Genomic DNA, 27,343 nt, shown 5'->3' with positions numbered 1-27,343 from the left:
TCAGACTTGTTTTATTCCTTAGAAAAATAGGAAGGTACTGGACAATGAAGCTGTCAGTCTTTATGTACGTCATTTATAAATAAAAACACAACTATCTATCTATATAAATGCTTCTGTTTAGAGAAGTCAGTCATGGAAAGCTGTAATTTTAGGTCAAATTACAAAATATAAAAATACAGAGATTGTCGAAATTACCAGAAAATATCCTCAAACTCATTTAAAATTTTTTTCAGAAATTATGGATACAATATTACAGTTGTCCTTGTCCTTTTATTTCTTGTTAAGACTTAAAATGCATGACTTTACTGTTTGAAACTTCTGATAAATCAGAATTTAATGTAATTCACAGACTTTTGTGACAAAACTACAATATTTACATATTCAAATATAGCACAATGTAGTGGTCAAGTATTAATGGTCATTAATAAACTATTAAAGTAACTAGAAAACCATCATTTTAACAAATGAAATGCTTTATGACAGGATAATTTATATCCAACATATACACACATATGATATTTACAGGTAACTTGAGAAAGAAAACGTGTTAATTTTTTCATAATGAGAAGTAACAAAATCTTCATTATGTTCAGCCTCCCTGTAGGAATACTTTGTCAAAATTTAACTAATATCCTGATTAAAGAAAATATATTAATAGTAAAATTATGTATATGGCATATTTACATATACATATTTTTGTGTGTATCAACTAATCAAAACTCGGGCTATAACCTAAAGCCTCTTAAAAGGAAAACTGAAGACAAAAGTCATGTTGGCATAAGTGTCTGGTAATTTTGGAAGTGGTGTTTTGTAATTTTAGTAAGAGCCAAGCAGATAATAATCTGGTAAGTTGTTTCTTGTTCCTCTCACATTTAATTTTTGTGTCTCTTTACTGATGACATAGAACAGGACTCTGTCTCAGCACTTCTCTCAGAAGTTAAGTGAGTTTGAGGAGGTATTACCATTTTTCATTTTACTTTTCTATATTTACCTGGTCTAAAAACAGTCATAATGATATAGTTTTTCTCCTGCCCTTTCAAGTTACTTGTTTTCACCCAAAATAAGGGTACACTAAGGGAACTGGACCAAACCCAAGGTGAACTATGCCCCTATGTATAAAATTATCATTTGACATTTCAGAATGGTCAAACGTTATTATAAAACTAATCATGTATTCAAAAATTAATACTGTTTTAACGAGGTCTTGGCCAGAGCTCACGGCATGATCTACGACAGGAAGTGTACTGAGTACCGCAGTATCTGAACACAGCACAAACGGGCACTTCACATGGATGGAGCAGCTGGCCCAGCACTGACAGCAGCACTCCCTTCCTGATCCGGGTGCTCTGGGGGGAGAAGGGGCGTGCTCCTGGGATCTTCACATTGCTCATCTCCCTCTGAGGAAGCAGCTGGTTCTTGATGCCTTTTGTTCTGGGCAGATCCTGAAGCCATGCTGTTCCTGGAAGGCTGGGCTGGCCTCTCTCCCTGGCCCTGCTGTACCCCTGCTCCGGTCTCTTGCTCATGCAGCAGGCTCTCCGCCTCCGTGTCTGGCCCCAGCGCCGCCTCCTCGGCCTGGACATCCAGCTGCCGCATCAGCTCCTCCAGCTTCCGGGCCTTGCGGAGCTCATTCTGCTGTATGATCGTGCACAGGTGCTCAGTGAGCTGCTCTTTAATGTCCGTCTTGCGCTGCAGGTCGAGCTTGGCTGTAACATACTCTGCCTCCGCCCTGTCAAACCGCTTCCTGTGGGGACAGGGACAAAGATCCGCACGTTAGTTTTCCATCGCAGAAAGGAGGGCTGAGAAACATGAATTAATCTCCAGAATTGGGGAACAATATATAATGAAGAAATGGATAGTAATGTTTTATAAACTCTTGTCTACATGTTAGACAAACGTGGCTGTTGCTGCTGCAATTTCCACAACACCCACACCTGGACTCTAATATAACAAAATTCTTCCTGCACTCATTTCCTCTTTCCAAGGCTGTGCATGAGTGAAAGCAGGTTACGAGGGTTAATTCAGTGGTGTTAGCTCTGAAGGGGAAAGCCCTGGTTTGCAGCCTTTGTCAGTCTCTGTAGTATGAATACACCACCACGGCCAATTCCAAGCTATCAATGTGAGTGAATGCAGAATTGGGAAAAGATACACAATATCTGCTCTCACAAACAAGTGCCAGCTAGCTCCAGCACACAGCTGGTTAATTTTGGTTTTTAAGTAAGAGGAGGGGAGATAAGAGAGATAGACTCCCACATGTGCCCTGACCCGGATCCACCCAGCAACTCCATCTGGGCCTGATGCTTGAATCAACTAAGCCACTGGCTGCAAGAGGAGAAGAGAGAGACAAGGGGGGAGAGCGAGAGGAAGAGAAGCAGATGGTCACTTCTCATGTGTGCCAACGAGGGATCGAACTCAGGACGTATGCATGCCGGGCTGATGCTCTATACACTGAGTCAAATGGCCAGGGCCAGAGCTGGTTAAATTTATGAGTGGTAAAACAGTAAGAGATGAGGAAGATAGAAAATCAGTATCTCTATTATTTAAATAAAATGTGTCAGGGTGACATTAGTTGAAAATATAAGTTTCAGGTACATCTTTACAAGACATATGTGTAATTCCACTGTGTGCTCACCACCCGAAGTCTAGTCTCCTTCAATCACCATATATTTGACGCCCTTGAACCCCTTCTAATTCCCTCTACTTTCATTTCCCGCATCTATGTTGTTTACTTGTTGGTTGCTTTTTGTTTTATACCCCACACAGAGTGAATGAATCATATGGTTCAGGTCCTTCTTCATTTGACTTATTTCACTTAGCATACTTCCAAGATCCATCCATGTTGTCGCGAATGGTAGTATTTCATCTTTGTTTTATGACTGGGTAGTATTGCATTGTACATATGTACCACATTTTCTTTATCCAATTATCCAACTTAGGTTGTTTTCATATCTTGACTACCGTGAATAATGCTGCAGTGATCACAGGGATACATATAGCTTTGCCAATAAGTACTTTTAATTTTGGGTGCAGATATCCAGAAACAGGACCGCTGGGTTATAAGGTAGTTCCATTCTTGCTTTTTTAAGAAACCTCCATAGTGGGGGTTTTTCAGTGGCTGCACCAATTTACGTTCCCACCAGCTGTGTGCAAGGGTTCCTTTTTCCCACATCCTTGCCAACACCTGTTACTTCTTGTCTTATTGCTGACAGCCATTTTAACAGGTGTGAGGTGGTATCTCATTGTGGTTTTGATTTGCATTTCCCTTGTAACTAGTGATGTTAAGCATCTTTTCGTATATCTGTTGGCCATCTGTATGTCTTCCTTAGAAAAGTGTCTATTCTGGTCCTCTGTTCAATTTTTAATTGGATTTTTTCTTTTTACTTTGAGAAATCTGTATCTCTTGATTAACTGATTAGAAAAGGAGGAAACAAATCTGGTGAAGAATACAGAGAGTGGTTGGGAGGTGAATATAAATGGGATAGAGCACACCCAGCCAACGATACTGGGTGCAGGCAAGAAGGAAAAATCAGGTAGAAGAGACAACTTCAGGACATGTTTAAAACAGGCTTCTCCACCTTGGTGGTGCTGGCAATCTGAACCGTAGTATAATTCTTTGTGTGGGGAGCTGTCCTAGACATGGGGGGGTACGTAGCATCAGTACCCACTACTGATGCTCCCACTACTGCCAGAAGCAAGCACCCTCTGGTTGTGATAACCAAAAATGTCTCCAGAACATCACCAAAGGTCTCCAAAGGGGCAAAGTGTGCCACTGGGAATCGCTGGGTCAAGCTGCCCTCCCCTTCCCCAGTCTGCAACAGACTGCCGTTAGACTTTATCAGAAGTTTGTGTATTTACAGAGGTATAAACCCCACAGGCAGGTCATGCCAGTCATATCTGAAGTGACCCTGCCATTCTGCTGTTTTCTCTTTTTCATCAGGTTGATACAAAAAGAAACATTTTATATTTGTTCACTGTCCTTTGCCTTTTCTCTACAATTTGTTGCTTTTCTTTTTGCCAAGAAAAGAGTTTGACCCCCAATTACCAAATAATTATCTCATTTAATTTCCACCAACAGTTGTGAAGGCCACAGTGCCTTAGCTGTTACAATTACCTACACGACTCAACGTAGTAATTTCTAGTACTAGAGTTACAGAAAGAAAAATAAAAACAAAACTCAAACACACAAAAAACAGGTGTCTCTCCTAACACAGGATTCTCTGTCTTTGAAGGAAATCTAGTGAAAAAATAAAGGGCTTTGACTTCAGAGAATCCAGAGTTCTAAACCTGCCTTTGCCATTTGCTATGTGTGTACCTGTTCAAGACATCGGGGTGTGAAGAACAGAGACCAGTCAGACCAGCACAGGTACAGAGCCAACCCAGGTTCTCCCTCTGGAATTCTGCACTCGGAACACTGAGACTGAGTGGAGGGGATTGATGTAGAGTCACAGCTGGTGGCCATATTGGGCTGGGAGTACGCTAGGAAAGCAGAAATGCTCTAGAGAAACTAGGGTGTCTAAGCACTGAACAGGACAGCATTTCACTCTGATGACATGCCTCTTGTATCCTGCAATAAAACCACTTTTTACCTGAGCTGCTGTGACTGGGGCTCCGCTCTTCACAGGGCTCATCGTGCCAGGCCACACTGTGAACCTTGCTTAGCCTGTGGAGTAGATGTTCTGAAGTTGGTAGTTAACTCTGTTCTAATCAGAGATGACCCAGGGTCAGCATCATGAGTAAAAACACAGCCAGGTTCCTGGGGAAAGGGTTGGAGAGTAGGCATGCAATGACTGAGACTCCAGTATAGTGACCTCAGGTCGTTTCTTCAGTTGAGTTTTGGTTTATTTGTAAAAGGGTGATGATAATAGTACGTCATAGGAACATTAAGGATTAAATAATATAAGTAGGGCGAGTGTCTGGTCCAGTGCTTGGAAACTCCCCAAAAAACAGAACTTGCCCTCCAAGGCACCAGAACCCAAGAGCACTGTCAGCGCACCACTAAACATGGACCTAAACCAAAGCCGTGTGAAATGTAAGGATCTGGTATTTACACTTGAAAACTCTTACATAACACTCATTATATATATTTTTTACTGTCATCTAGTAAATATAAGTGAAAAAACTAGCTGTGTATTACCATCTGTGTTAGCAGAATTGTTCTAAAGGAGCTCTGTTGGCTACCTGGATCCCTTCTTTTCATTCCGCGTAACATAGCCTGTTTATGAATCTCTGGCATCAAGCTTAAGGGCCCCTCTATAGGTATGTGCGTATCTCGCCCCTTCCACCCCCCAAACTCACCCCTCTGCAAGCCTGTGCTCTCCCCCAGCCCGTCACAGTCAGCGAGGAGAGATTTACCGACCAGACCCATGAATGCTGAATGGAAATTAAACTTTGTAAATAGGTCCCCGGGTTTCCATCGATCTTTCACCCTGGATAAATCACTGATGATTCTGCATTCTGTTTATTTATTTAAGTCCTTTTGGCCAGAAACATGCATATATATTCTTGTACAGAGTGATTTACGTTTAAAATATTGATTAGTTTCCCAAACTGCACTACAGGCCTGCGGGTCAGGTGGATGTACCAAATCAGTATGATGACACACTTCGGAACAGAATAATAAGTGCATTTATACATAACACAGTAAGAGCAACTGAACTGAAATGGAGTTATAGAATTATTTTGTTATTTTAAAGGGACACTGGTTCAATGAATGTTATTTAAAGGATTCTAGAAACTGTGTCTTGGTTTGGTTATCCCTACCATTTTTTTAAAAACTCAGTCATTAACCCTTGGTATACCATTAGGGTCCACTGGTCCACTTTTAATTTGTCAGTTACTTTTATGAGCAATCGTAACTATTTGTAAGTCCAACATATCATGACTTTTTAATCTTTTCTTAGAAGTCTTCCAGAGAACAAACATAAAATTTACTTATATTTTAAAAAGTAGAATAAAACTAATCATATTTTGCAATTACTACATCGGTCTAGTGGATCCTTTTATAAATATAAGATACATCATCAGATCGTTGGGATAAGTGTTTTTTCTGTATCTTGTAACATTCTGCCATTTCATCACCCTAGGAAGTGCTTTCTCATTACTCACAAAGTATTCCTATTTATGCTAAAAAATTTAAATAATAATAAAAAAGAGAATGATGAAATGACCTAAAAGGAGGAGAATGAAATAAATCATCACCATTTAATTTCCTTACTGTGTTGTCCAAAGTATGACTTCACCTTTTAGGAAGGTACAAAAGACGGGACACCCCTTATTTGTAATCTGCTGTCAGCTTTCACTGAACACAGTTAAGGATTAATATTTTTTAATTTTCTGCCTGAGTGGCAAAGTAAAGAAAATTGATGAAGACTTTTTGTGGTTATTAGATAAATCAAAAAATAAATGTTCTGGCATGCCAAAAAACAATCCCCTAAGGATATTTACTTCCTAATCCCCAGAACCTAGGGTCTGTGAAGGAATAGTGACCCCCCAACACCTTGATTTCAGACTGTGGTTTCTAGAAAATGTAAGAGCCAAGTTCTGTTGCTGTAAGACACCCAGTTTGTAGGAACTTGTTGGAGCAGCCCTAGGAAACCACACAGATGCAGACACAGACTGTCTAGACACTAGACCGTGAAACTGATCGTGTAAGTGAAATATTGGAGTAGGAGTCTTTGGAAAAACATCCTAGATAAATTTTCTCAAACTCAAGAATCAGTGAGTGAAAACAGGATAAAAAGAAAATGTCATTATTTTATAGTTAATCATTTGAATAGGAAGAAATTTATCACTATTTTACAAGCATCTGGACCACCCTCTGTCACTAAAAGAACGCAGTCACGTTCTTGCTGCTTTTTCTAAGTTTTGGAGTCAAATGTTACTTGACACAGAGAGGTTTGCGATGCCTACATTATCATTATAGTTTCTAATAAAGCTGTTTTGCACCATCCCTTTTATTCTTACTTCAGTAAATTACTCATGAATTGACTGAAAGTATTTATGCATATACTTACCTCTAAGTGCCTGTGCATGTGTGTGTGAGGTGTCTGAAACACAGATGGCCAACAGTGAGAACTGTCCTTCCCAGTCTACCGAGGGTTAAAGACCTATTTCCCACGCAGTCACTTGAGCTTATAAGCCAGTCTGCGCAGCGCAGCGCGGGGCGGCATGGCCACTGTCACCGCCAAGAGCAGCAGCAACAGCAGCAGCAGCCGCCACTGTCACATGGCGCAAAGCGCTGGTCTCCTCCGGGGAGCCTGCCTTGACGCTGTTCTACAGAAGCCAACCCTGCAGTGAACTCTGACCCAGTCAGTGTCCCAGAACCTCCTGTGGACACCACACTGTACAGGGCACTAACTTCATTTAAAAATATCATGGAAATCTCCCACAGAAATGAACTATTCTGGGAATTAGTAGAAATCTAGACCATCAGATTATATTGCCAATCTATAATTTCTCACTAACCACACAGATAGAAGTTTAGAAAATGTCTTAATCTTATGTATGAGTAAGATACTATGCTAGTTCTAGCCACAAGCATCTGTAAGGTTTTTAAAAGTAGCCTCACACATGCACTAGGGGAGTCATGTGCAGTGATGTCAGTATCAATACCATGGAAGTTGTCATTTTTAGATCGTTAAGAAATGTTAAAACAATTTATCATTAAAAATATTTTTATTATGTAAAAATTTACTAAAATTTCATTACAAATATTTCTATATTATGGGATGTTTTCTCCTTTAGCCAGGAATTTCACCTTCTCTGTGATTCTTTGAGGCTAAAACTATGAAAAATTTAAAATATCATGTTCAGTGTACAAAAACATCCTTTTCCAGACTCCTCTAGGACAGAATTAAAACAAAATCAGATGATTTTCTGTTGAGGTCTCCAGAATAATTTGAGTTATTCCTAGAAAGGACCACAAAGGCACAGAAAAATGTTCTCTGGAAACCCTAGTTACAGAGAATAAAATGTGCTAAACATCGAGGTTTAGCTTCATCTTAATAAAATTGTGGTCACCTCCTTAATGACCTTATTAGTAGAAATCTGGAACCTCTAGTTATCACCTACTTGATGGCATTAATTTAGGCAACCCATTAAATGTAACAGCATATGGTCAAACAACAATTACAGAAATCACAGAGACACCACAAACCTTTCTTAAACAATAAACAGTGCATTAAAAACCACAATCAAGCATTTCCGCTTTATTAAATTGTTATATAAACATTCTGATACTGTGGTTTACCCTGGACTAATGAGGCGTTCTGATTGATTTCTAGTGTTACAGAGAAAGATACAAACCTGAGTGATCAACACAGTGTTCCCTTGTGCAGAAAGACAAGCTGGGATGATTAAAGCGATGCTGAAAGGACTGAAAACCCTGAAATTGGACTGAATTTTTTGCCTTTTTATCTGCTTGCAAAGTTCATGTAATTCTTTACATGTGTTAGTTCATTCTAAAAATACTCCACAATAATTTTTTCTCTTAAAGAAAAATGCAAATGGTGGAAAACCAAGGAAACACGTGATAGTGAACCATTTTTTTTTTTTTCTTTTTCATTTTTTTGAAGCTGGAAACAGGGAGAGACAGTCAGACAGACTCCCGCATGCGCCCAACCGGGATCCACCCGGCATGCCCACCAGGGGCGATGCTCTGCCCACCAGGGGGCAATGCTCTGCCCATCCTGGGCGTCGCCATGTTGCGACCAGAGCCACTCTAGCGCCTGAGGCAGAGGCCACAGAGCCATCCCCAGCGCCCGGGCCATCTTTGCTCCAATGGAGCCTTGGCTGCGGGAGGGGAAGAGAGAGACAGAGAGGAAAGCGCGGCGGAGGGGTGGAGAAGTAAATGGGCGCTTCTCCTGTGTGCCCTGGCCGGGAATCGAACCCGGGTCCTCCACACGCTAGGCCGACGCTCTACCGCTGAGCCAACCGGCCAGGGTCCCGATAGTGAACCATTTTATACAAAATATAATCACAGAGGAAAAAAACTTCAAGCTTTCAAAACAGTGATATTTTCTTTAAAATACTCATAGGCTTTAAAAAATAAACTAGATCTTTCTTTAATGAAAACTAGGCTAATCGCTAAGGAGCATCCCAATCCCTATTTCTTGCCCTGGCTGGATAGCTCAGTTGGTTAGAGTGTCATCCTGATATGCAAAGGTTGCAGGTTCAGTCCCCAGTTGGGGCACATGAGACAGGCTGATGTTCTGTCTCTCTGCACCCCTCCAAACCAACTATAAATTAAAAAAATTTTTTATAACAGAAATAGCATAGATTTGGCATTAGAATTATAGTTTTGGGGCAAGTCATTCAGATATTTAAAGAATTCCAAACATGACATACCTGATGCTTTAGCAGGAGAGACTAAAATGTAAATAAGTAATGCAAGAAATACTCTAACAGGAATATGAACAAGGATAATGGCCAGGGCAAAGAGGGGAAGCCGCTGACACTACTACTCCAAACCAGGAATAAATATAGCTCCTGATATGTGGTTGTTATGAGGCTTACATGATCACACACATAAAAGGTCCTGACCTAGTGAGCAATAAACATTAATTATTGAGTTGCTTATTCAGAATCCAATTTCCTGAACTCACCGAGCACTTGAATAGTCCAGACTGGCCTGGTCAATCCGGTTCCTGAGGATGCCAATGTCAGCTGACACCATGTCATCCAGAGCCTGGAGCTCCTTCTGGATCCTCTTTAGTTTCATGGTCTCTGCCTGAGTTCTCTTAGATCTAGAAAATTAGGGACATAAGAGGAAAAATAACATTTTTAAACCACAGAGCCATAGACAGTGTAAGTGCAAAAAGCAAGCTACTATATATACAATATGAATAAAATGTTAATATCTAAAAATTAGAAAAAACAAGAAAAATTAAAATCAATCAAATGCTGGCAACATTTTAGTATCTCTCCAAGACTGCGCTTCTTCATATACGAGAGGAAAAGATCGAAAAAGACCTAAAAAATGTCAATATAGTTCACTCGTAGGTCCATCTTCATTCCATAAAAACAAGAATAAGCACTACAAGAATCTATCTGTGTTCTTTACATTGGAATGTCAAACACAGCTTTCCAAACCCCTCGCCTTAATTTCTTGCTAAGCCTGTTGTCATTTGTCTGATCCTTTGACCAGAACAGACACCTGCCTCAAACACTGTTTCTTTGTATGCCTAAAAACAGCTATTTGGTTTTAACTTTCTTAGGACTCATGTCCTTAAGCTTCTATTGCTTTGATTCCTGTTCTTTAGGCAAAACTACAGGTCTTCAAAATTTTTTTTCTGGGGCTTAAAACCAAGCATTTTTTTTCTCATTTAAAAGCATATCCAAACTTCATCACCTCTCAGTCCCCTCAGCACTCCCCAGTAAGAAACACTCCCCAGTACATTACACACTTAAGAAACAATCAACAAAGACAGAAGCCAACTTTAATCATGATTTCACTCATTTCAAAATTTCACATACATTCTCATGGGAGAACAAAACTCCCATATAAAATAGTTATACTGCAACGTTTGTTCTGATTTCTGCTCTATTCGTGCATTTACCCTTGTTGTCTGCCTATAAAAGTGAACAGTATGATTCTTTTACTGAAAGCACTGTACTTCACTGTCCATTTACTAATAATCTAATCAGGTGATATCTCTTCACATTTCTGTCTATGTCAGTGTTTTCTGTCTTAAGTCGAAATCATGAACGGAAGAACAAGTGCTAAGTCTGCTTTTGTAAAATCCGGCAGAACCTCTCAACCTCTTCCAACCTGAAGACTAAAATGTTTGCAATAATCACTTTCCAATAATCATGCTTTATTGAAACATAAATTCAGTAATTAGCATTATGTCCTGTGCTTCATGAAAGATCAGAGTATACCAGCAGGGGGAAATCCTTACCAAATATGTCCTGTACCGCGGCAGGTGAAAGTCTGCACCACTCCTGTCCACACCTGCCTGTCCCTCCAGCCCTCTTCCTTCCCCTCCCTGATACATACGCCAGCTTCACTCAGTAACAGTTTTGCCCAACTTTTCTGGAGACCTACAAAGGAAATGCCACTGAATAGTTGCTTGCCTTTCATCCTCGCTGTTGTCAGTCACTGCTTTATTGACTGAGCTTGGTTTCCTAAGGCCATGGCACATTAGCAACTGCCACGGAAAAGGGCAGAATGGGTGGGTGAGGGCGGGGGAAAGTACAAACAGGAGGGAATGCTGCTGCTCGAGGCCAGCACAAGGGATCTCGGGACAAGGGACCTCAGACACATGGACACTGGGGGGTGAGCGTAAAACAGAACTGCACACGGCCAGGGGCAGTGCTCACAGTGGGGACCTGAGCTGTGGATAGAGGGTTGTTACATCAGGCATCTTCAATTGGTAGGGGCAGGGCAAATTATTCAAGAAAAGTGTCCACAGGAAACACAAGATTTGTGTATGAGTCACTTATGTGGAACAATCTCACTCTACATATCAGACGACGAAGGCCCCCTCACGTCAAAATGAAGACCGGCATTTGTTGTTAATTTCCTTAGTCTGATTTCCTGCTCCCTTAGGGATGCGTAGATGGTTCAAGCTGAGAACACTGATGCTGATCCTTAAGCTTTCATTGTACCTGTAGTGATAAATTTGTTGTGATCTATGTTTAAAAAGTCCTCCTTATTGAATTAACATAAGAATTTCAGGAGTATTTATAAAGCACACTTTGTTTAGTTAGCCTTAAAAATAATAGTTGTCGAGAAAATGTCAGTTTATTAGAACAGACATGGGAAAATAAATGTAAAGCATGAGAGAATGGGGCTAGAGGTTGCACACGACCTCTCCTGGCTGGGGTGCCTCACCTTTCTGCAATAGCTTTAGCCAAAAGAGCTTTCTTACGTTTATTCTTCTCTTCCATCAGCCGCTGTTCTTGTTGGAGGACTTCCCAACGAGATTGTTCTTGCCTAGGGAGCAAAGTATAAAAATGAGTTTCTGAAACCCCACCTCACACCTTACCAGTCTCAGTCCCCTATGTATAAAATTTAATCAGCCAAATTATGTATATTTTTAAAAAGTCCTCTTGAAAGGAACCCATCTGCAGCTCATTATTTTGTTCTAATAGAAACAAAGACTATGATTTGAAGTAAATAAGACATATATGTCAGCCCTTTGAAATCCATTTTATGTACATAACATAGGAACCCACAAACTGGAAGCCAGAATAGTGTAGCATTTTTTAGAAGTACGTACAAAGAAACTTGTGTAAGTTAGTTATATATTCTATTCAAAATGGAGAGCAAATAAATAGGTCTGCAGCTAATGCCATGTTGTATCTTTCAAAGTTCTTTTTAAAATCATTTTAATGATTTAATCATCAAATCACTTTATATCTACATTCTTGGGCACATGGAACATGTTTATAATAGCTGTTTAAATATTCTTTGCCTGATAATTCCCATCGTTTGTGGGTCTGTTTCTTTTGATGACTTTGCTCCTGGTTAAATATCACAATTTCCTGCTTCTTTGTATGCCTAGATTTAAAAAAAAATTTTCTCCAGATTGAATGTGCATTTTTCATTTAAATTTTTAAAGTTCTCAATTATAGTTGATATACAATATTAATTTCAGGTGCAGAACATGATTAGACATTTATATAACTTAAAAAAGTCATCATCCTGACAAATCTAGTACCTATCTGACATCATATATAGTTATTGCAGTGTTACTGACTCTATTCCCTATGCTGTACTTTACACGTCTGGGACTATTTTTATTACTGCCAATTTGTACTTCTTAATCCCTTCATATCTTTCATCCATCCCTTCCTGGTTGGCAACCATCAACTTGTTCTCTGTATCTATGAATTTGTTTTGTTTGTTCGTTTTTGAGATTCCACACAGAAGCGAAATCATGGTATCTGTCTTTCTGTCTGATTTATTTCAGTTGGTATAATACCCTCTAGGTCCATCCATGTTGTCACATATGGCAAGATTTCATTTTGTTATGGCTGAGAAGTATTCAACTGTATATATGTACCACATCTTCTTTAAAGTGGACACTTAAACTGCTTCCATACCTTGGCTACTGTAAATAATGCTTCAGTGAACACAGGCATACACGTCTTTTCAAATGAGTGTTCTAGATTTCTTCAAATACTGAGAATTGGAACTGCTGGGTCATATGGTAGGTCTATTTTTAGTTTTCTGAGGAATCTTCATACTCCTCTCCACAGTGGCTGCACCCATTTACAATCCCACCAAAAGTAAACAAGGGTTCCCTTTTCTCCACATCCTCACCAACACGTTATTTCTTGTCTTATTGATTAAAGTCATTCTAACAGGTGTAAGCTGATCATTCATTGTGGTTTTAATTTGTATTTTCCTGATGATTAGTGATGTTGACCATTTATTATTCAACATCACTAATCATATCAATAGGCTGTGAACATCACAACCCATGTCTATTGGACACCTATTATGTTCTCTTTGGAGAAATGTCTACTCAGATCTGCTGCCCATTTTTTTAATTGGACTTTTTTATATTGTTACTTATATACTGCACATTAACCCCTTACTGGATGTATCATTGGCAAATATCTACTATTCAGCAGGTTGTCTTTTCGTTTTGTCGATTCTTTCCGTTGATGAAAGCTTTTTGTGTTTGATGTAGTCCCATTTATTTACTTTTTTGTTTGTTTCCTTTGCCCAAGAAGACATCCAAAAAAACCCATATTACTAACAGCAAAGTCAAATAATTCACTGTTTTCTTCTAGGAATTTTATAGTTTTGGGTCTTACAAAGACTTTCATCCATTTTCAGTTTACTCTTGTATCTGGTATCAAAAAGTGATACAGTTTCATTCTTGTGCTTGGATCTGTCCAGTTTTCCCATCATCATTTATTGAAGAGAGTGTCTTTTTCCCATTGTATATTCTTGCCTCTTTAGTAACCTTTTATTTAGTCTCCATGTGTTTTTCAATTCTATTCTTGTAACTAATCTAGTTCCACATCATTGTGATTAGAGAAGACACTTGGTATGATTTCAATTTTGAATTTACTGAGACCTACATGGGGTCTATCCTGGAAAATGTTTTGTGTACACTTGAAGAAAATGCATATTTTGCTGCTTTTGGCCCAAATGTTCTAAAAATATCAATGAAATCTGTCTCATCTTTAAGGCCACTGTTTCCTTGTTAATTTTCTGCCTGGATGATCTATCCATTGATATCACTGGTGTGTTAAAGTCCCCTACTATTACTGTATCATTGTTGATCTCTTTGTTTATGTCCATCTATACTTGCTTTATATATGTAGGTGCTTCTATGTTAGGTCCATAGATATTTACAAGAATTTAATCCTCTTGTTGGATTGATCTCTTTATCATTATGAAATGCACTTGTCTCTTGTTATAGCCCTTGTTTTAAAGTCTATTTTATGTAATATAATTGTTACCCCAGATTTTTCTTCATTTCCATTTGCTAAAATGTTTTCATCCCTTCACTTTCAGTCTATGTGTCTTTTGATCTGAGGTGAGTCTCTTGTAGGCCACACATGTATGGGTCTTGTCATTTTATCCATTCAGCCACCACCTCGTGTCCTTCAATTGGAGCATTTAGTCCATTTACATTTAAAGTAATTATTAATAAGCATATAGTTATTGCCATTTTATTGTCTTCTGATTGTTTTTGTAGTTCCTCTCTGTTCCTTAATTTTGTTCTTTTCTTGTATGTTGTCTATAACGTTGTGTTTGAATTCCTCTCCATTTCTTGTGTATTTCTTAGAGATTTTTGCTTTGTGGTCATCATGTGCTTCATATATACCAAACTATGTTTATAGCAATCTGCTTTAAGTTCATGAATGCTTCTGTTGGAACACATTCTAAAAATCAATACAATTTTTACTCCCCCTTCCATGTTTACATTTCTGTCCTTTTTCACTTCTTTTGTGTATGTGTAATTATAATTCCACATAATCTTTCTACTTTTTTAGCCTTTGTACTAGCTTTACATTTGGTTGATCCACTGCTTTTACTGTTTGCTTTTATTAGTGAGAATGTCTTTCTTTCCTATATTTTCTTACTCATATTTTTTTTCTTTTCTTTTCTACTTAAAGAAGTCCCTTTGATATTTCTTTATTATATACGGCTTAAGTGTCTGTTTGTCACCGATAGCTTATTGGTTGCTTGCGTAACTGTACTAGCTAATAGGGTGAGGTTGCCACGGCATTCAAATAGTCCCGCCTTCTGGCATGCCACCTCACAAATTGAGGTTAAAGACTGGAGCAATTATTATGCTGTTAAGAAATCTTAACACCAGAAGGGGTCTTTGCAATGGTACAAGACTAGAGGTTCTCCAATTGAAAAATAATGTCATAATAGCTAAGTCTTTGACTGGCTCCTCTAAAGGTGAAATACATGTCATTCCAAGAATTGATTTGGCTCCATCTCAGACAGGGTTGCCGTTTCAATTGAGACGTAGACAATTTCCTGTAAAACTTGCCTTTGCTATGACCATCAATAAGTCTCAGGGCCAAACGCTTAAGCGTGTTGGCATTTTTTACCTGAGCCTGCATTTGGACACGGTCAACTTTATGTTGCCCGTTCAAGAGTTCGTGAAAGAACGAACATAAAATTAAAAATAATTGACGGTCCTCTGCAAGGCGAGCTTAAAAATGATGGAAAGATCTACACAAGAAATGTTGTGTACAAAGAGATCATTGACATGTGAATTAACATTTTATTATTTAAATCACCTTTATTTATTGAGCTAGCGGTGGCTCTTAAGAAATGTACCGCCAGTGGTTTCCTTCATTGCACTCTACTTTAAGCAATTAAGCAAGTAGAAGGGGGAAACCCCTTGGGGCACTAAGCAAAGGGGCGTCCTCGCAGCCTGCCCTGGGTAATTCAGTTTGAATTAGCAGACACCTTTGCACAAATCATTTTAATTACAATTTATAATATCTAGAACAGCGGTCATTTCGTATGACCGCCGGGCTTTCTAGTCTTGTAATACTGGTTTAGTGGTGATGAACTCCTTTATCTTTTTCTTGTCTGGGACTCTTTATCTCTCCTTTGATTCTAAATGACAGACTTGCTGGGTAAAATGATCTTTGTTGTAGGTCTTCGCCTTTCATCACTTTGAATATTCGTGCCAATCCCTTCTGGCCTGCAACATTTCTGTTGAAAAATCACCTGACAATCTTATAGGAGTTCCCTGGTACATAACTAATTGCTTTTCTTTTCTCTTGCTGCTTTTAAGATTCTTTGTCTTTAATCTTTGACTTTTTAACTATGATGTGTCTTGCTGTGGGCCTCTTTGGGTTCATCTTGTTTGAGACTCTGTGCTTCCTGGACTTGTCTTTTTCCTTCACCAAGTTAGAAGTTTTCAGTCTTTTCTTCAAATCAGTTTTCAATCCCTTGTCCTCTCTTTTCTCCTTCTGGCACCCCTATAATGCAAATGCTGATACACTTGATGTTGTCCCAGAGGTCCCTTAAACTGTCCTCATTTTTTAAAAGTTCTTTTTTCTATTCCAGTTGGGTGTTTTCTGCTACTTTGTCTTCCGATCACTGATTCAGTCCTCTGCTTCATGTAATCTGCTGTTGAATCCTTTTAAGGTATCCTTCATTTTAGTTATTGTAGTCTTCATTTCTGACCGGTTCTTTTTTATGTTTTCTCTTTGTTGAGGTTCTCACTAAGTTCATCTATTCATCCCATAAGTTCACTGAGAATCCTGTAACTGGTATTTTGAACTCTGTATCTTGCAGATTGCTGGTCTCCATTTTAAGTTTCTGGAGTTTTGTTCTGTTCATTTATTTGGAACATATTTCTTTGTCTCATTTACTTGACTCTGTGTTTGCTTCTATGTATAATGTAGAGGTACTGTGTCTCCCAGTATCAGCAGAATGGCCTTATGTAGTAGGTATCACAATGCTGCCGTCTTCCTGTTCACCTGAGCCAGGTGCTCCAGGGTTTCCTTTGGGTGGGTTGTGTGTGCCCTCCTGTTGTAGTTGAGCCTTGACTGCTGTTGGCTTATCAGTGTGTTGGACTGAACCTGAGGCTCTTTGTTGTGAGGGCTAGCTGTGACTACAGCAGAGACACTGTTGTGCAGGGGCTTATCCCATAGTGTGGAAGTCTCTTCAGCCGGGCTATGGTGCCAGCTAAGTTCACCCGTTAGGAGTGTAATCTGATCTGTGCAGCTGGTTGGGTGATGCTCTGGTGTGGTCTGAAGTTGGTCACTGGTTGTGTTAGTTCAGAAGACTCTTAGAAGGAGCTCCATTGCAGGCCAATGTCAGCCTACATTTGTACCAGGCTTGGAGCCACCTGGTTGAAACTACAAAGTGATCTGTAGTTGGCTGATGCTTGTGCTGGGCTTGGAGGTACCTGGGAGAGACTATGCTGGAAACTGAGATCACTGCCACTAGTGCTGGGCTCGGGACCCTTTGGTGGACACCATGATTTGAGCTAAAGCCAGCCACCACCTGGCCACTCGATTGAAGCTATGTTCTCAGTCAACACTGGCAGCAGCTTATGCCAGGCTTGGGACAACTTATTGGGAGCCACAATGCAAGTTGAGACTAGTTGTCAGTTGTGTGAGGCTTGGGGCCGCAGAGCAAGAGGTACAGGGCACAGTGAGGACAGCTGCTTGCTTGGTTTGTGGACCTTTGTGATTTCAGGAAAGTCTCACAGCATGAACTGAGGCAGACTCCTAGTATGGAAAAGCTGCTGGAAGTGTCAGGGCCAGGCACATGAGCTGAGGTGAGGTATCAGGAACTCACCAGGGTGGAGCACAAGTGTTCTGTTAAAGAATAGCTCAGATCTGGCACCTACTAGTACTGGATCAACAAAGGAACAGTGCCACCTGCCAGTGTTTCTGTCACCAGAGAGACGGCCCCTGGCCCTCCAGCCCTCACCCTGAGGCTAAGCAATCCACTCCCTCCTCCCCTGTCCCTGACACTTTTTGAGTTACTGCCCTAGCAGGCTTAGAGTGAGGCAGTGTGTGAGTGAGCAAGTCCTTGCACAGACTCCTCAAAGCCTAGGACTCCAGCAGTAAGCAGCTGTCTCCCTCAGGTGCAATCCTGTTGATCTTACCAGCCAGATGTGGGGACTCCTCTTCCCAGCACTGGTGCCCTGGGCTGGAGAGCTGGCGTGGGTTGGGACCACTCATTCCTCAATGGGAAACCTCCCCTCAGCTGAGACACCCGCCTGCTCCCTGATCACCACACCGTAAGTATGGGATCTGCCCACTCCAAGTCTCTGCCCGTCCTGCCAGTCTTGTCGTATCTCTTTCTTTATGTTTTTAGTCACAGGAGTTCTGCTCTGCTAATACCCAGATGGTTTCAGGGTGGTGGTTCTATAACTGAGCTGTACGTTTGCCATGGTTGTGGGAGGAGGTGAGCACAGCATTCACTCACTCCACCACCTTGACTGAAGTTACTCCAGAGTTTTCCATAGTGAAAGTCTCTACCATGTAACACCCTCAGGACAACAACCCATGTTTATTCCATTCATTTACTTACAATTTGCTCACTTCTTTCCAGCTCTTAAACATTTATAAACAGAGTGAAACACTATGAACTAAGACTTGAATGCTGGACCAGAGAAAAACTTCAAAGGTCGGAAAACAGGAATTGTCTTCCATCTAATTCTGAAAGAAGTCTATTAGAATTTCCCATAAATTCATTAACTTGATGTGAACTGAAATGAAAGCTAATGACAAAGCTATTTGTTCCTTTTACTGTCGTTTCTTACAGTCATTATATCAGAAATCTCTCTTCCCAGACCTAGTAACCATGTCCCAAATTACCCTTTTCTCTCCATCCCCACAGCCTCCACCCTAGAGCTCGCACTGGTCCCTTCTCATTTTTACTACTGCAGGCATGTCCTCACCAGATGCTCCAGTTCCATCTCGCCCAGCACCCCACCCCAAGGGTTCTGCAACACAGACACCTGTGTTTTCTCTCCCCATTATTTTGTTCAGGGCCCCTGTCCTCCAGAGAGGCTGGTGGTACACCAATGCATCTGAGAACTTGCTAGGCAAGGATTCTCTGCTCCCAAGCTCTTTGATTCCTTACTATTCTCTGGCCTCTCCTTTGCCTCTTCCAGAGAGGTGCAATGTCAGCTTTGAGCATTCTTTGGAATACAGCTTTCCTTTTCCCTTATAACAGCCTCAGAATTCCTCCTTTTCAACAACAGCTCCTGAGATTACATGCCCTCTATGAAAATTCTCACAAGTACCTAAGAAAAGAATAGTTTCCCTCATGACATTCGATCTAAACTGCCCAAACTCACCCTCCATTTGTCTCAGGCTTTTGTTGGTAAACTACACTTCAAGACATTTAAATGTATGCACTTGTTCAATGCTGATCTCGTAATTCACATAACTTTCTATCTCCTGTCAAAATAATTTCTTGGTTATGAACCCCTGGTGGGTGGGAAACACTTTAAACTCATAGTACAGAATCTGGATCAGCAGAGGTTTAAAAAAAATCTGAGATTAGAAACAAAACTTTTAAAAGGAAAGACTCAGAAAATAGAAAACAGAAACAAATACCATTCTTTCTTCCCTATGAGCAATAATCCTGTAGGAAACAAATAAGATACTAAACAAATAGATATCAAAATAGAAGTCACACCGTAAAGAGTATCTGATTATATAAATTTACAAGTCATAGATTTCACAAGAATTGTGGCTAAACCAGATCCTGGAGGTGGGTTCAAACACAAACAAAATGAATAAGAATAAAAAGAAATCTAATGATGCAAGTTAATTATTTAATCAGTCCCCTTAATTTCCTCCACTTTTTCCTTTAGCCGTCCCTGCATGTCTCTTCACAAGTACCCTTTTCCGGGCCAAGGGAGATGCAGTGTCGGAAATTAAAGAACTCATTCACTTTGGGAAGGAGTACTTGAGAAATGCTTCTGGTGAGTATAAAGATCCTACACTTTGGATTCAGAGAGACTTTCATGTGAATCCCACCTCTACTGCTTATTAGCTGCGTATTTGCTTTGGGAATACAATAGCACTTCTAAGTTCAAAATAGCTCATCTGTAAAGTGAAAATGATAAACTAAATAACATTTAACATATAAGGTGCCTAACACTGACTAGTCTAGAATATATATAGGTGGTAGCTATTTTTCAGTAATTTATCACATATCCAGATTAGAATATAAAACAGATAAAATGTTAAAACTACATCTCTTCAAAGCCCAATAGGAAAATAAGGTAAAATAGGAAAAAAAAAATCTCACGGATATATAGACTTACTAACAATTCCACTTTCTTCTTCTCCAATTTGCAGTCTGGCTCTGGAGGCACAAGCTCAGCACTTGTGTGACCATCATGGGAACTCTCAAGTCCCAGTCCCCTCGGGTGGCTTTCAGTATCCTGTGGTTCCTCCTCACCAACAGGAGAGGGGAGTGGAAAAGGACTAGGAGCAGGAAGGGCAGAAAAATGTGGCTTTTGATTCTTAAATCTCTGTTGTGGTGCAGAAAGCAACTGCTCTGGAGGTAATCTGGTTGATCCATCTTGTAGTCCAAGTTTTTGGCTTTGTTCTTGAAGGGCTTTTTCTCGCTGAAGTTGCTGTCGACTTTTCTTGACAGGGGGACGCCGCTGTGTTTCCAATGGATCTGCATAAAAAAAAACATAAAGGAAAATTCCTTTGTGTAAACAGCAAATAATATTTTATTTCTAAGAAAATAAAGGATTAACGTTAAACTTTGGTTAATTCTACAAGGTTTTCTCCTCCTTCTCTATCTTAAAAGCCCAGGGGGAAACAGCCAACTTCCTGTAAAGTTTCAATAGTTCTTTAATCATACCGTTAATACTATAATTAATAAAAACTGCCCTAGCTCTCAATTTATCTTCAAGGAAATCCATTTGTCTGTAAAGCCATAGGATACAAAGCAAGGTTTCGTTTTCAACTTGATTTGATAATTATCAAAAGTATCAACTAATCTGACCAGGCTAGGTAAACAAATGAATTCTCTGATATGTCTTAAATTTGATTTATGGTTGTGTCTGCTCTCCTGAAATAAAATGGTGGTTGAGTTTTCAAATGACCTTCACCTTCCTTAAATATTAAAAGATCTTAAGGCAGCTCTGATACATAGGAAGATGCTAAAAACAAAGTATAACTGAATGAAGTCTCTTATTTCTAGAAATGCTAGTTTACCCTAAATTGTTTTCTTTCATCTTCCACTACAGTCCAAGGTTCTGTTCGCCAAAGTCAAGTTAGCCTTTAATCAATGTATGCGAGCTAACTTTAATAGCAGCCTGATCAAAGCAATAGAAAAAGATAAAACAATTCAGAGAAATATTTTTAAAAAGCATTATAAAGTGAGCAATACTTCTGTCACACTTTTTGTATTGTCCCCGCCAGTATTAACCTTGTAGGGCAGACAATTGAAGAATTTAACTCATAATCATATTATACTTAATAAGACCTATAAATGATAGTCTTTGCAAAATGCCCAGGAAATAAAATTATAAGTCCTTGTAAATAAGCTCAAGTTCTTTGCAAATGACCTTTGAAGCAAGACCAGCTTATTATGTAATTCTTCCAAAAGGGAGTTAAAAGCTCTAGTCTAGAGCCACAGAGTTACTTCTATGCAGCTCAGTAAACCTCAGGAAACTTAATTAATTGTTCCATACTTTAGTTTCCTACCTGCCCTACTTACCTCATAGAGTTGGTATAAAGATTAAATGAGACATGTAAAGAAAAGATTTTTTAAAAATAGATGTACTATCTAAAGTAAAATGTTAATATTGTTGAGTTTAGCCAGAAACACAATGTCGTCTCCTGGATTTTGGAACAGGAACTTATTCTTGGCTATTGATCTTTAGTCACACCATTCAGAAAATATTACTGAGACTGCTTTCCTCCCAGTTATACTCATTAGCTGAATTAATAGTGCCTCTCAAATTCTGTACTTCAGCTTTCATTTTACTTTTTATGTTCACAGAACCAACCTATGAGATTTATAATGCTAATATTTAACTCCCAAACAATAATCAAATCAGGCCACTTAAAAATAAAGCATATCAAAAAAACTCCTGGAACCAATAAGCCATTATAACAAGGTTGCAGAATACAAGATTAATACACTAAAGTCAACTACTTTTCTATGTACTAGCAATGAACAAGTAGAATTTGAAATTAAAAACACAATAGCACTCAAAAAAACAGGTTGATATCTAACAATTTATGTACAAGAGCTATATAAGAAAAATGACAAAACTCTGATAAATGAAACCAAGAAACTAAGTAAATGGAGAGATATTCCACGTTCATGGATAGGAAGACTCAATATTGTCAAGATGTCAGTTCATCACAACTTGATCTATAGATTCACTGCAACTGCACTCAAAATCCCAGAAAATTAGTTTGTGGTTACTGACAAACTAATTCTCAAGTTTACATGAAGAGGCAAAAGATCCAAAATAGCCAACACAATATTGAAGAACAAAGTTGGAGGACTGACACTACTTGACTTCATCACTTATTATAAAGCTACAGTAATCAAGACAGTAGGTAATAGTGAAAGACTAGACAGATATATCAACTGAACAGAATAGAGAGCCCAGAAACAGGCTTACATAAATAGTTAACTGTTCTTTGACAAAGGAGCAGAGGTAACAATAAAGAAAAATCTTTTCAACCAATAGTCCTCATCAACTGGACATTCACATGCAAAAAAAAAGGAATGAGACACAGAGACCCAGACCTTACAATCTACAAAAACTCAAAATAGACCACATACCTAAATGTAAACCCCCAAACACAAAACTCCTAGAAAGTAGTACAGGAGAAAACCTAAATGGCCCTAGGTTTGGCAATGATATTTTATATACACCAAAGTCATTATCCATGAAGAAGATAATTGGTAAGCTGGACTTAAGTAAAATTAAACACTTCTGTTCTGCAAAAGGCAATGCCAAGGGAATGAAAAGACAGCTCACACACTTAGAGAAAATGATTTGCAACAAACACATCTGATAAAGAACTTTTAAATTTCTGTCAATCAAATGGGCATGAAGTGGTATTTCATTATGCTCTTGATCTGCAATTCTCTGCTTACTGACGGTAATAAGCATCTCTTTATATTTCCTCTTCTAAAAAATATCTATTCCTGTTTTTTGTCAATTTTTCTTTGGCTTATTAGTTTGCATACATTAGCAACAACTGGAAAATGTAATTAAAACATTGTAGATACACTGCTTTTTCATTTCCAATTTTGTAATTATGAAGCCATATATCCAATAATGTGTCATACACACACACCATCCGCCTGTATGAATTATAAAACAATAATACACTTAGTAAAACATGACTGAAGTAGATATAACTTCTGTTCAAGGATAGAACATTACCCCTTCTTTTGCAACACACAGGATAATTGTATATTCTGTCTTCCAGATCAAATGATTTGCTTTTCCTAATGAAATAGAAGTCGGAGTGACAAATAAAAGTTCCCGTTAACGCATATAGCTGTCATTTATTAGTGGATTCTGTTGCCAATGCTTAATTTTCAGTCTTCTCCTTCTGCTATGGTGAACTCCCATAGGACAGCATCAGGGCATTGTGCGGAATGACTTTGCAGAGCAGTCACCTGTCAACCCATGTTAGCCATAAAGCTGGTGTGGAAAAAAAAAAACACCCTTTATTTTACAAAATTGATGTTACTGCAGCTTAACTTGGCTTCACCTGATTTCATAATTACCACTACCTTTGAAAGCTCCCACGTTTTCCTCCTTACTTCCTTACCACCCTGAATTTTGTGTTTCATTCCTTGATTTTCTTTACAGATTTCCTACATTCTTAAAATATACCTGCTTTGTATGACTGACATTCTATAAATAGTATGGCACTGTATGTTCTTCTGCAACTTGCTCTTTTCATACATTGTATTTATGAAAGTTCCTGTTAGTGCATATAGCTGTAACTCATATATTCTCACTAGCTGTACAGCAGCCCACTGGAAGATTATACCACAATTTGTTTATCCACTCCCTTGTTAATGAACACCTGGTTTATTTCCAGCTTTTTAATATTATAAAGCATGTTGAGAATATTCTTGATTCCCACCAATACACATATGGGTTTCTCCAGAGTTGTTATCCTTATTTTTCTGGTGACCAACTTAACTTTCATAGATTATTTAATAATATTTTTACAGTTCAAGAACAACTGGGAGGAGCCTTAAAAAGTAAAGATCCAGTTCTTCTAGTTCTTGACGTGAGAAATCCAAGAAGGCTGATCTGGATGATGTATATGACCATTACTGTGTTTGGCTGTGAGTATGCAGATACTAAGATGTTTTCTCTTCCTTGAGGTGATCACAGACTAGTGAGTTGGTGTCTATAAACATCTGGTTATAAAATGATAGGCCTTGAAATTATGGTCCTCCTACTTTCCCTCTATCCCAAACTGCAGAAATATTTAAAATGTACTTCTACATAATCAACCCATTATTTAATTTAGACTTTTATATAAAGTGTTCTTTCCCCTGGCAAACTCACTTCTACTAACACATAATCCCTGTGAAATATTCCCCTATTCCACCCAACACCAGCAAAGTGAGGTTTTTGCTTGCTCAGTAGCAAGCTCCTGCATAACACCTGCTATTGCATTTTATAATAGTTTGTCTCAGTAGACTAGATACTCTTGGAAAGCAGGGGATGAGGCCTCGTTCATCTTAGCATCCCTAATGCAGAAGCTGATACCTTTAACTTCCGGTCAGACAAGAAGTAGTACTGGTACTCTGCACCTTGAATAAGTGAACGGATGGTGAACACACAGAGCAAGAGTGTGACAACATCAAGCAAGATAGTTGATTCCACACTGTGGTACAACTTTGATGAGAGAGTTTTTAAAGCCCTCTGGACCAGTCAAAATTTCCTCAATCTTTATGATCTACATTGGCCCTATAAGACTAATTTACTTCCTTTTCTGCTTCTCAGCCCTCGATTAACCTCACACCAATGCTAAAAATGCACAAGCCTACCTGAGTAACATGCAATTTTCTCACAAACTCTGATAAAAGGAATGACAGGGTTTATTTAATTTCCTCCCAAAGTGCAGTGTATACCTTTGGTACCAAGAGTAGTATAAGTTCACGGAAGTTGTGTGCACTACCAGAGTCACCCAACAGAATTTTATGAAATTTCAACCACCAACAAAGCCTAGTTCCTATCACCAAGAGTTTCTCACCAAGTATCAACAAAGTTAATTCCTTCATGAAAAGATAAAACAGTACAAGTCCATTCAAGGATTATAAAGCCAGAGAGAGAGACACAAAAGTTTGGATTGTATCTAAGTTGTGTGTATGTGCGTGTATGTATGTGTTTGTATACATATACTTACTTATTTCATATCTAACCTCTCAAAGACCCCTTTGGTTTGCTGACTCTCAATGGTTGAAAAGAATTGGAAAAATCATCTGGCAACCAGAAGCGAACGCAAGACTCCAGATGTGTCATGAAAAGCCCCGACGTTCTGCGTTAAGACCCCTGTGCGCCCCTTTCCCCAGTCATTGTCTGCTGCTATGAATTCATCACAATTCTGATACGGGGTCTGCCCCCTCCTTCCTGTACCCTGACCCCGACCCTCCAGCCGAGACCTACCCCGCCACCTCCCTTACAGGGGCCCCACGCTGTGGGCTCACCTCCTCTCTAGGGTTCCACTCCTTCCACGGGGAACAGTCAAACCCTGCCATGGATTCCTGAACTCTCTTTCCTGAACGTAAACCCCAGGCCCTGGGCCCGGCCCTCCGGTCACCGCACCACCTCGGGGGCCCCTCAAGCTCGTCTCCCCATATACAGCCCCACCCCCCAATACAAACTCCTTCCCCTCGTCTTTCCCGCCCCCTTCCCCTCCAAAGCTGCGACCCCGCCCCTTCGCACACACCCAAGAAGTCCATCTCCGCAGGCACGTCTGTTACCTTTCGTCTGTTTTAATCGCCTCAACTCCGCCTCGGAGAAGCCAGCCCAGCCCTGCGCCATCCGCACAGGCTGCCACCACCCTCAAGGGCGCCCAAACCTCAGAACCCCGACTGCCAACACGACTGCCCAGGCACATCCGGGTTCTTCCCCGGCGGCCAATCCACCAATCACCGCGCCGAGTTTTGCCCCCCCCCCCCAAGGCCCCATGTGCCCGGCCGCAGGGCCCAGCTCTCCGCGAGGCTGCCCGCGGCGTTGCCGGACAAACTGCCTAAAGGAAATCGTGGCCACGCAGACAATTCTTCCCGCAGACTTGGATCTGTTCTCTTTTCCGTCTCCTTTGAGCGTTGTCTTAATCGCTTCAAGGGATAAGAGGGGAAATAACGAGGGAGATAAGAGTGGAGGTAAACAGGCAGTTATGAGGTGGCTTCGAGTCGGCGGTGCGGAGGGGCGGGCGTACCTGCCTCGGGCGGGGGGGGGGGGTCCTCTGTCAGCTTTGGAGGCGGGGCCCGCTACTTGGCCCTGACGTCTGCGCCCAGTGGCTGCTTGAACCGGTCCTTTCAGCCCTGCGTTGGGATTTGCCCTGCAGGTTTCCTCAGGAGAATACTCAGCTTTAGATGTTTAATATTGAAGGGACATTACAGAGAATTGAGGTATAATTAATGGAAAGAGAGCAAACACCTTGAACAGGGCCTGTCTGGCGTCTCCCAGGAGTGTGGGGCTGGTGGCTTGTGGCCATGATGTTTTGTGAACGAGTCTTGGCTGGTCAGCAACCTTTCTCCTAAGAGCTAAATCTCCCCGGTTAAAACGGCCTCCCAGCCGTTTTTTATAGTTCCAGAAGAGAAACATGGGCCCTGGGGGGATGGGCAGGCATTCTTGAGGCTTCCCCCGCCTGCAGTCCCGACTTCATTGTTCTAGTTCTGACTCAGCCACCTAACCTCTCTGCGCCCCCCCCCCCCCCCCCCCCCGTCTCATTTTTAGCGAGATTTCGAAGAGTAAAAGATGTAAGCGTCGTCAAAGGACGTATAGGCCAGGATGATTGTAAAGGGACCCGTTATTCCAGTTACCGTATTTCTCTTTTATTGAGCATTTAAAAATAAGCCAACTTTTATTTTGATTAAGCATTTTGATATATAATGGAAGCCAAAGTGACTTTCAATTTTAGTGTGTCAGTGTTTTTAAACAAATTGAAAATAAAGGGGTAGCTTGAAAATACACCAAGAAAAGAAGGGAAGTGAGTATTTCAGGTGTAGAGAGGTGGTCAGAAGGGGGCTGGGGGTAGGGGGTTGAAATTTTCCTTTATAACCTTTGAGCTTTTAAACTTAGAAATGGTTTTTGAGACCTAGGCGTGCACCAGCGCGTTATTTTAGATGTAGATTCATTTTTTCCAACATGTAAAAGTGAAAATGCCATCCAAAAGGACGGAAGGAGACGTGAAT

General features: G+C 40.1%; 1 protein-coding gene and 1 long non-coding RNA gene across 7 annotated transcripts; one reads left to right on the top strand and one right to left on the bottom strand.

Moving 5' to 3' along the window:
• Nucleotides 1–4: 4 nt before the first annotated feature.
• On the bottom strand, nucleotides 5–26,042 carry GORAB (golgin, RAB6 interacting). 6 transcript variants are annotated; one of them, XM_066371470.1, is made up of 5 exons: nucleotides 25,907–26,042; nucleotides 20,236–20,593; nucleotides 11,831–11,932; nucleotides 9,600–9,740; nucleotides 5–1,741 (listed from the first exon to the last, which is right to left on the bottom strand). In XM_066371470.1, the coding sequence occupies exons 1-5, from the start codon at nucleotides 25,965–25,967 to the stop codon at nucleotides 1,285–1,287; spliced, it is 1,119 nt and encodes a 372-aa protein (XP_066227567.1). In that variant the 5' UTR covers nucleotides 25,968–26,042; the 3' UTR covers nucleotides 5–1,284. The 6 variants fall into 6 exon arrangements, with proteins under 6 accessions (XP_066227567.1, XP_066227568.1, XP_066227570.1 ...); XM_066371471.1 differs by having other exon boundaries at nucleotides 25,873–25,983; XM_066371473.1 differs by lacking the exon at nucleotides 25,907–26,042 and having other exon boundaries at nucleotides 20,232–20,362.
• LOC136395929 (uncharacterized) lies at nucleotides 17,999–20,337 on the top strand. Its single transcript, XR_010749407.1, has 3 exons — nucleotides 17,999–18,188; nucleotides 19,776–19,886; nucleotides 20,266–20,337. It is a non-coding gene; the product is annotated as an uncharacterized lncRNA (long non-coding RNA).
• Nucleotides 26,043–27,343: the final 1,301 nt, after the last annotated feature.

This window comes from Saccopteryx leptura, chromosome 2, assembly GCF_036850995.1.
Source record: "Saccopteryx leptura isolate mSacLep1 chromosome 2, mSacLep1_pri_phased_curated, whole genome shotgun sequence".
Lineage (NCBI taxonomy): Eukaryota > Metazoa > Chordata > Mammalia > Chiroptera > Emballonuridae > Saccopteryx > Saccopteryx leptura.
The sequence above is the reverse complement of the archived record's forward strand: the minus strand, read 5'-3'. Positions and strand labels throughout refer to the sequence as shown.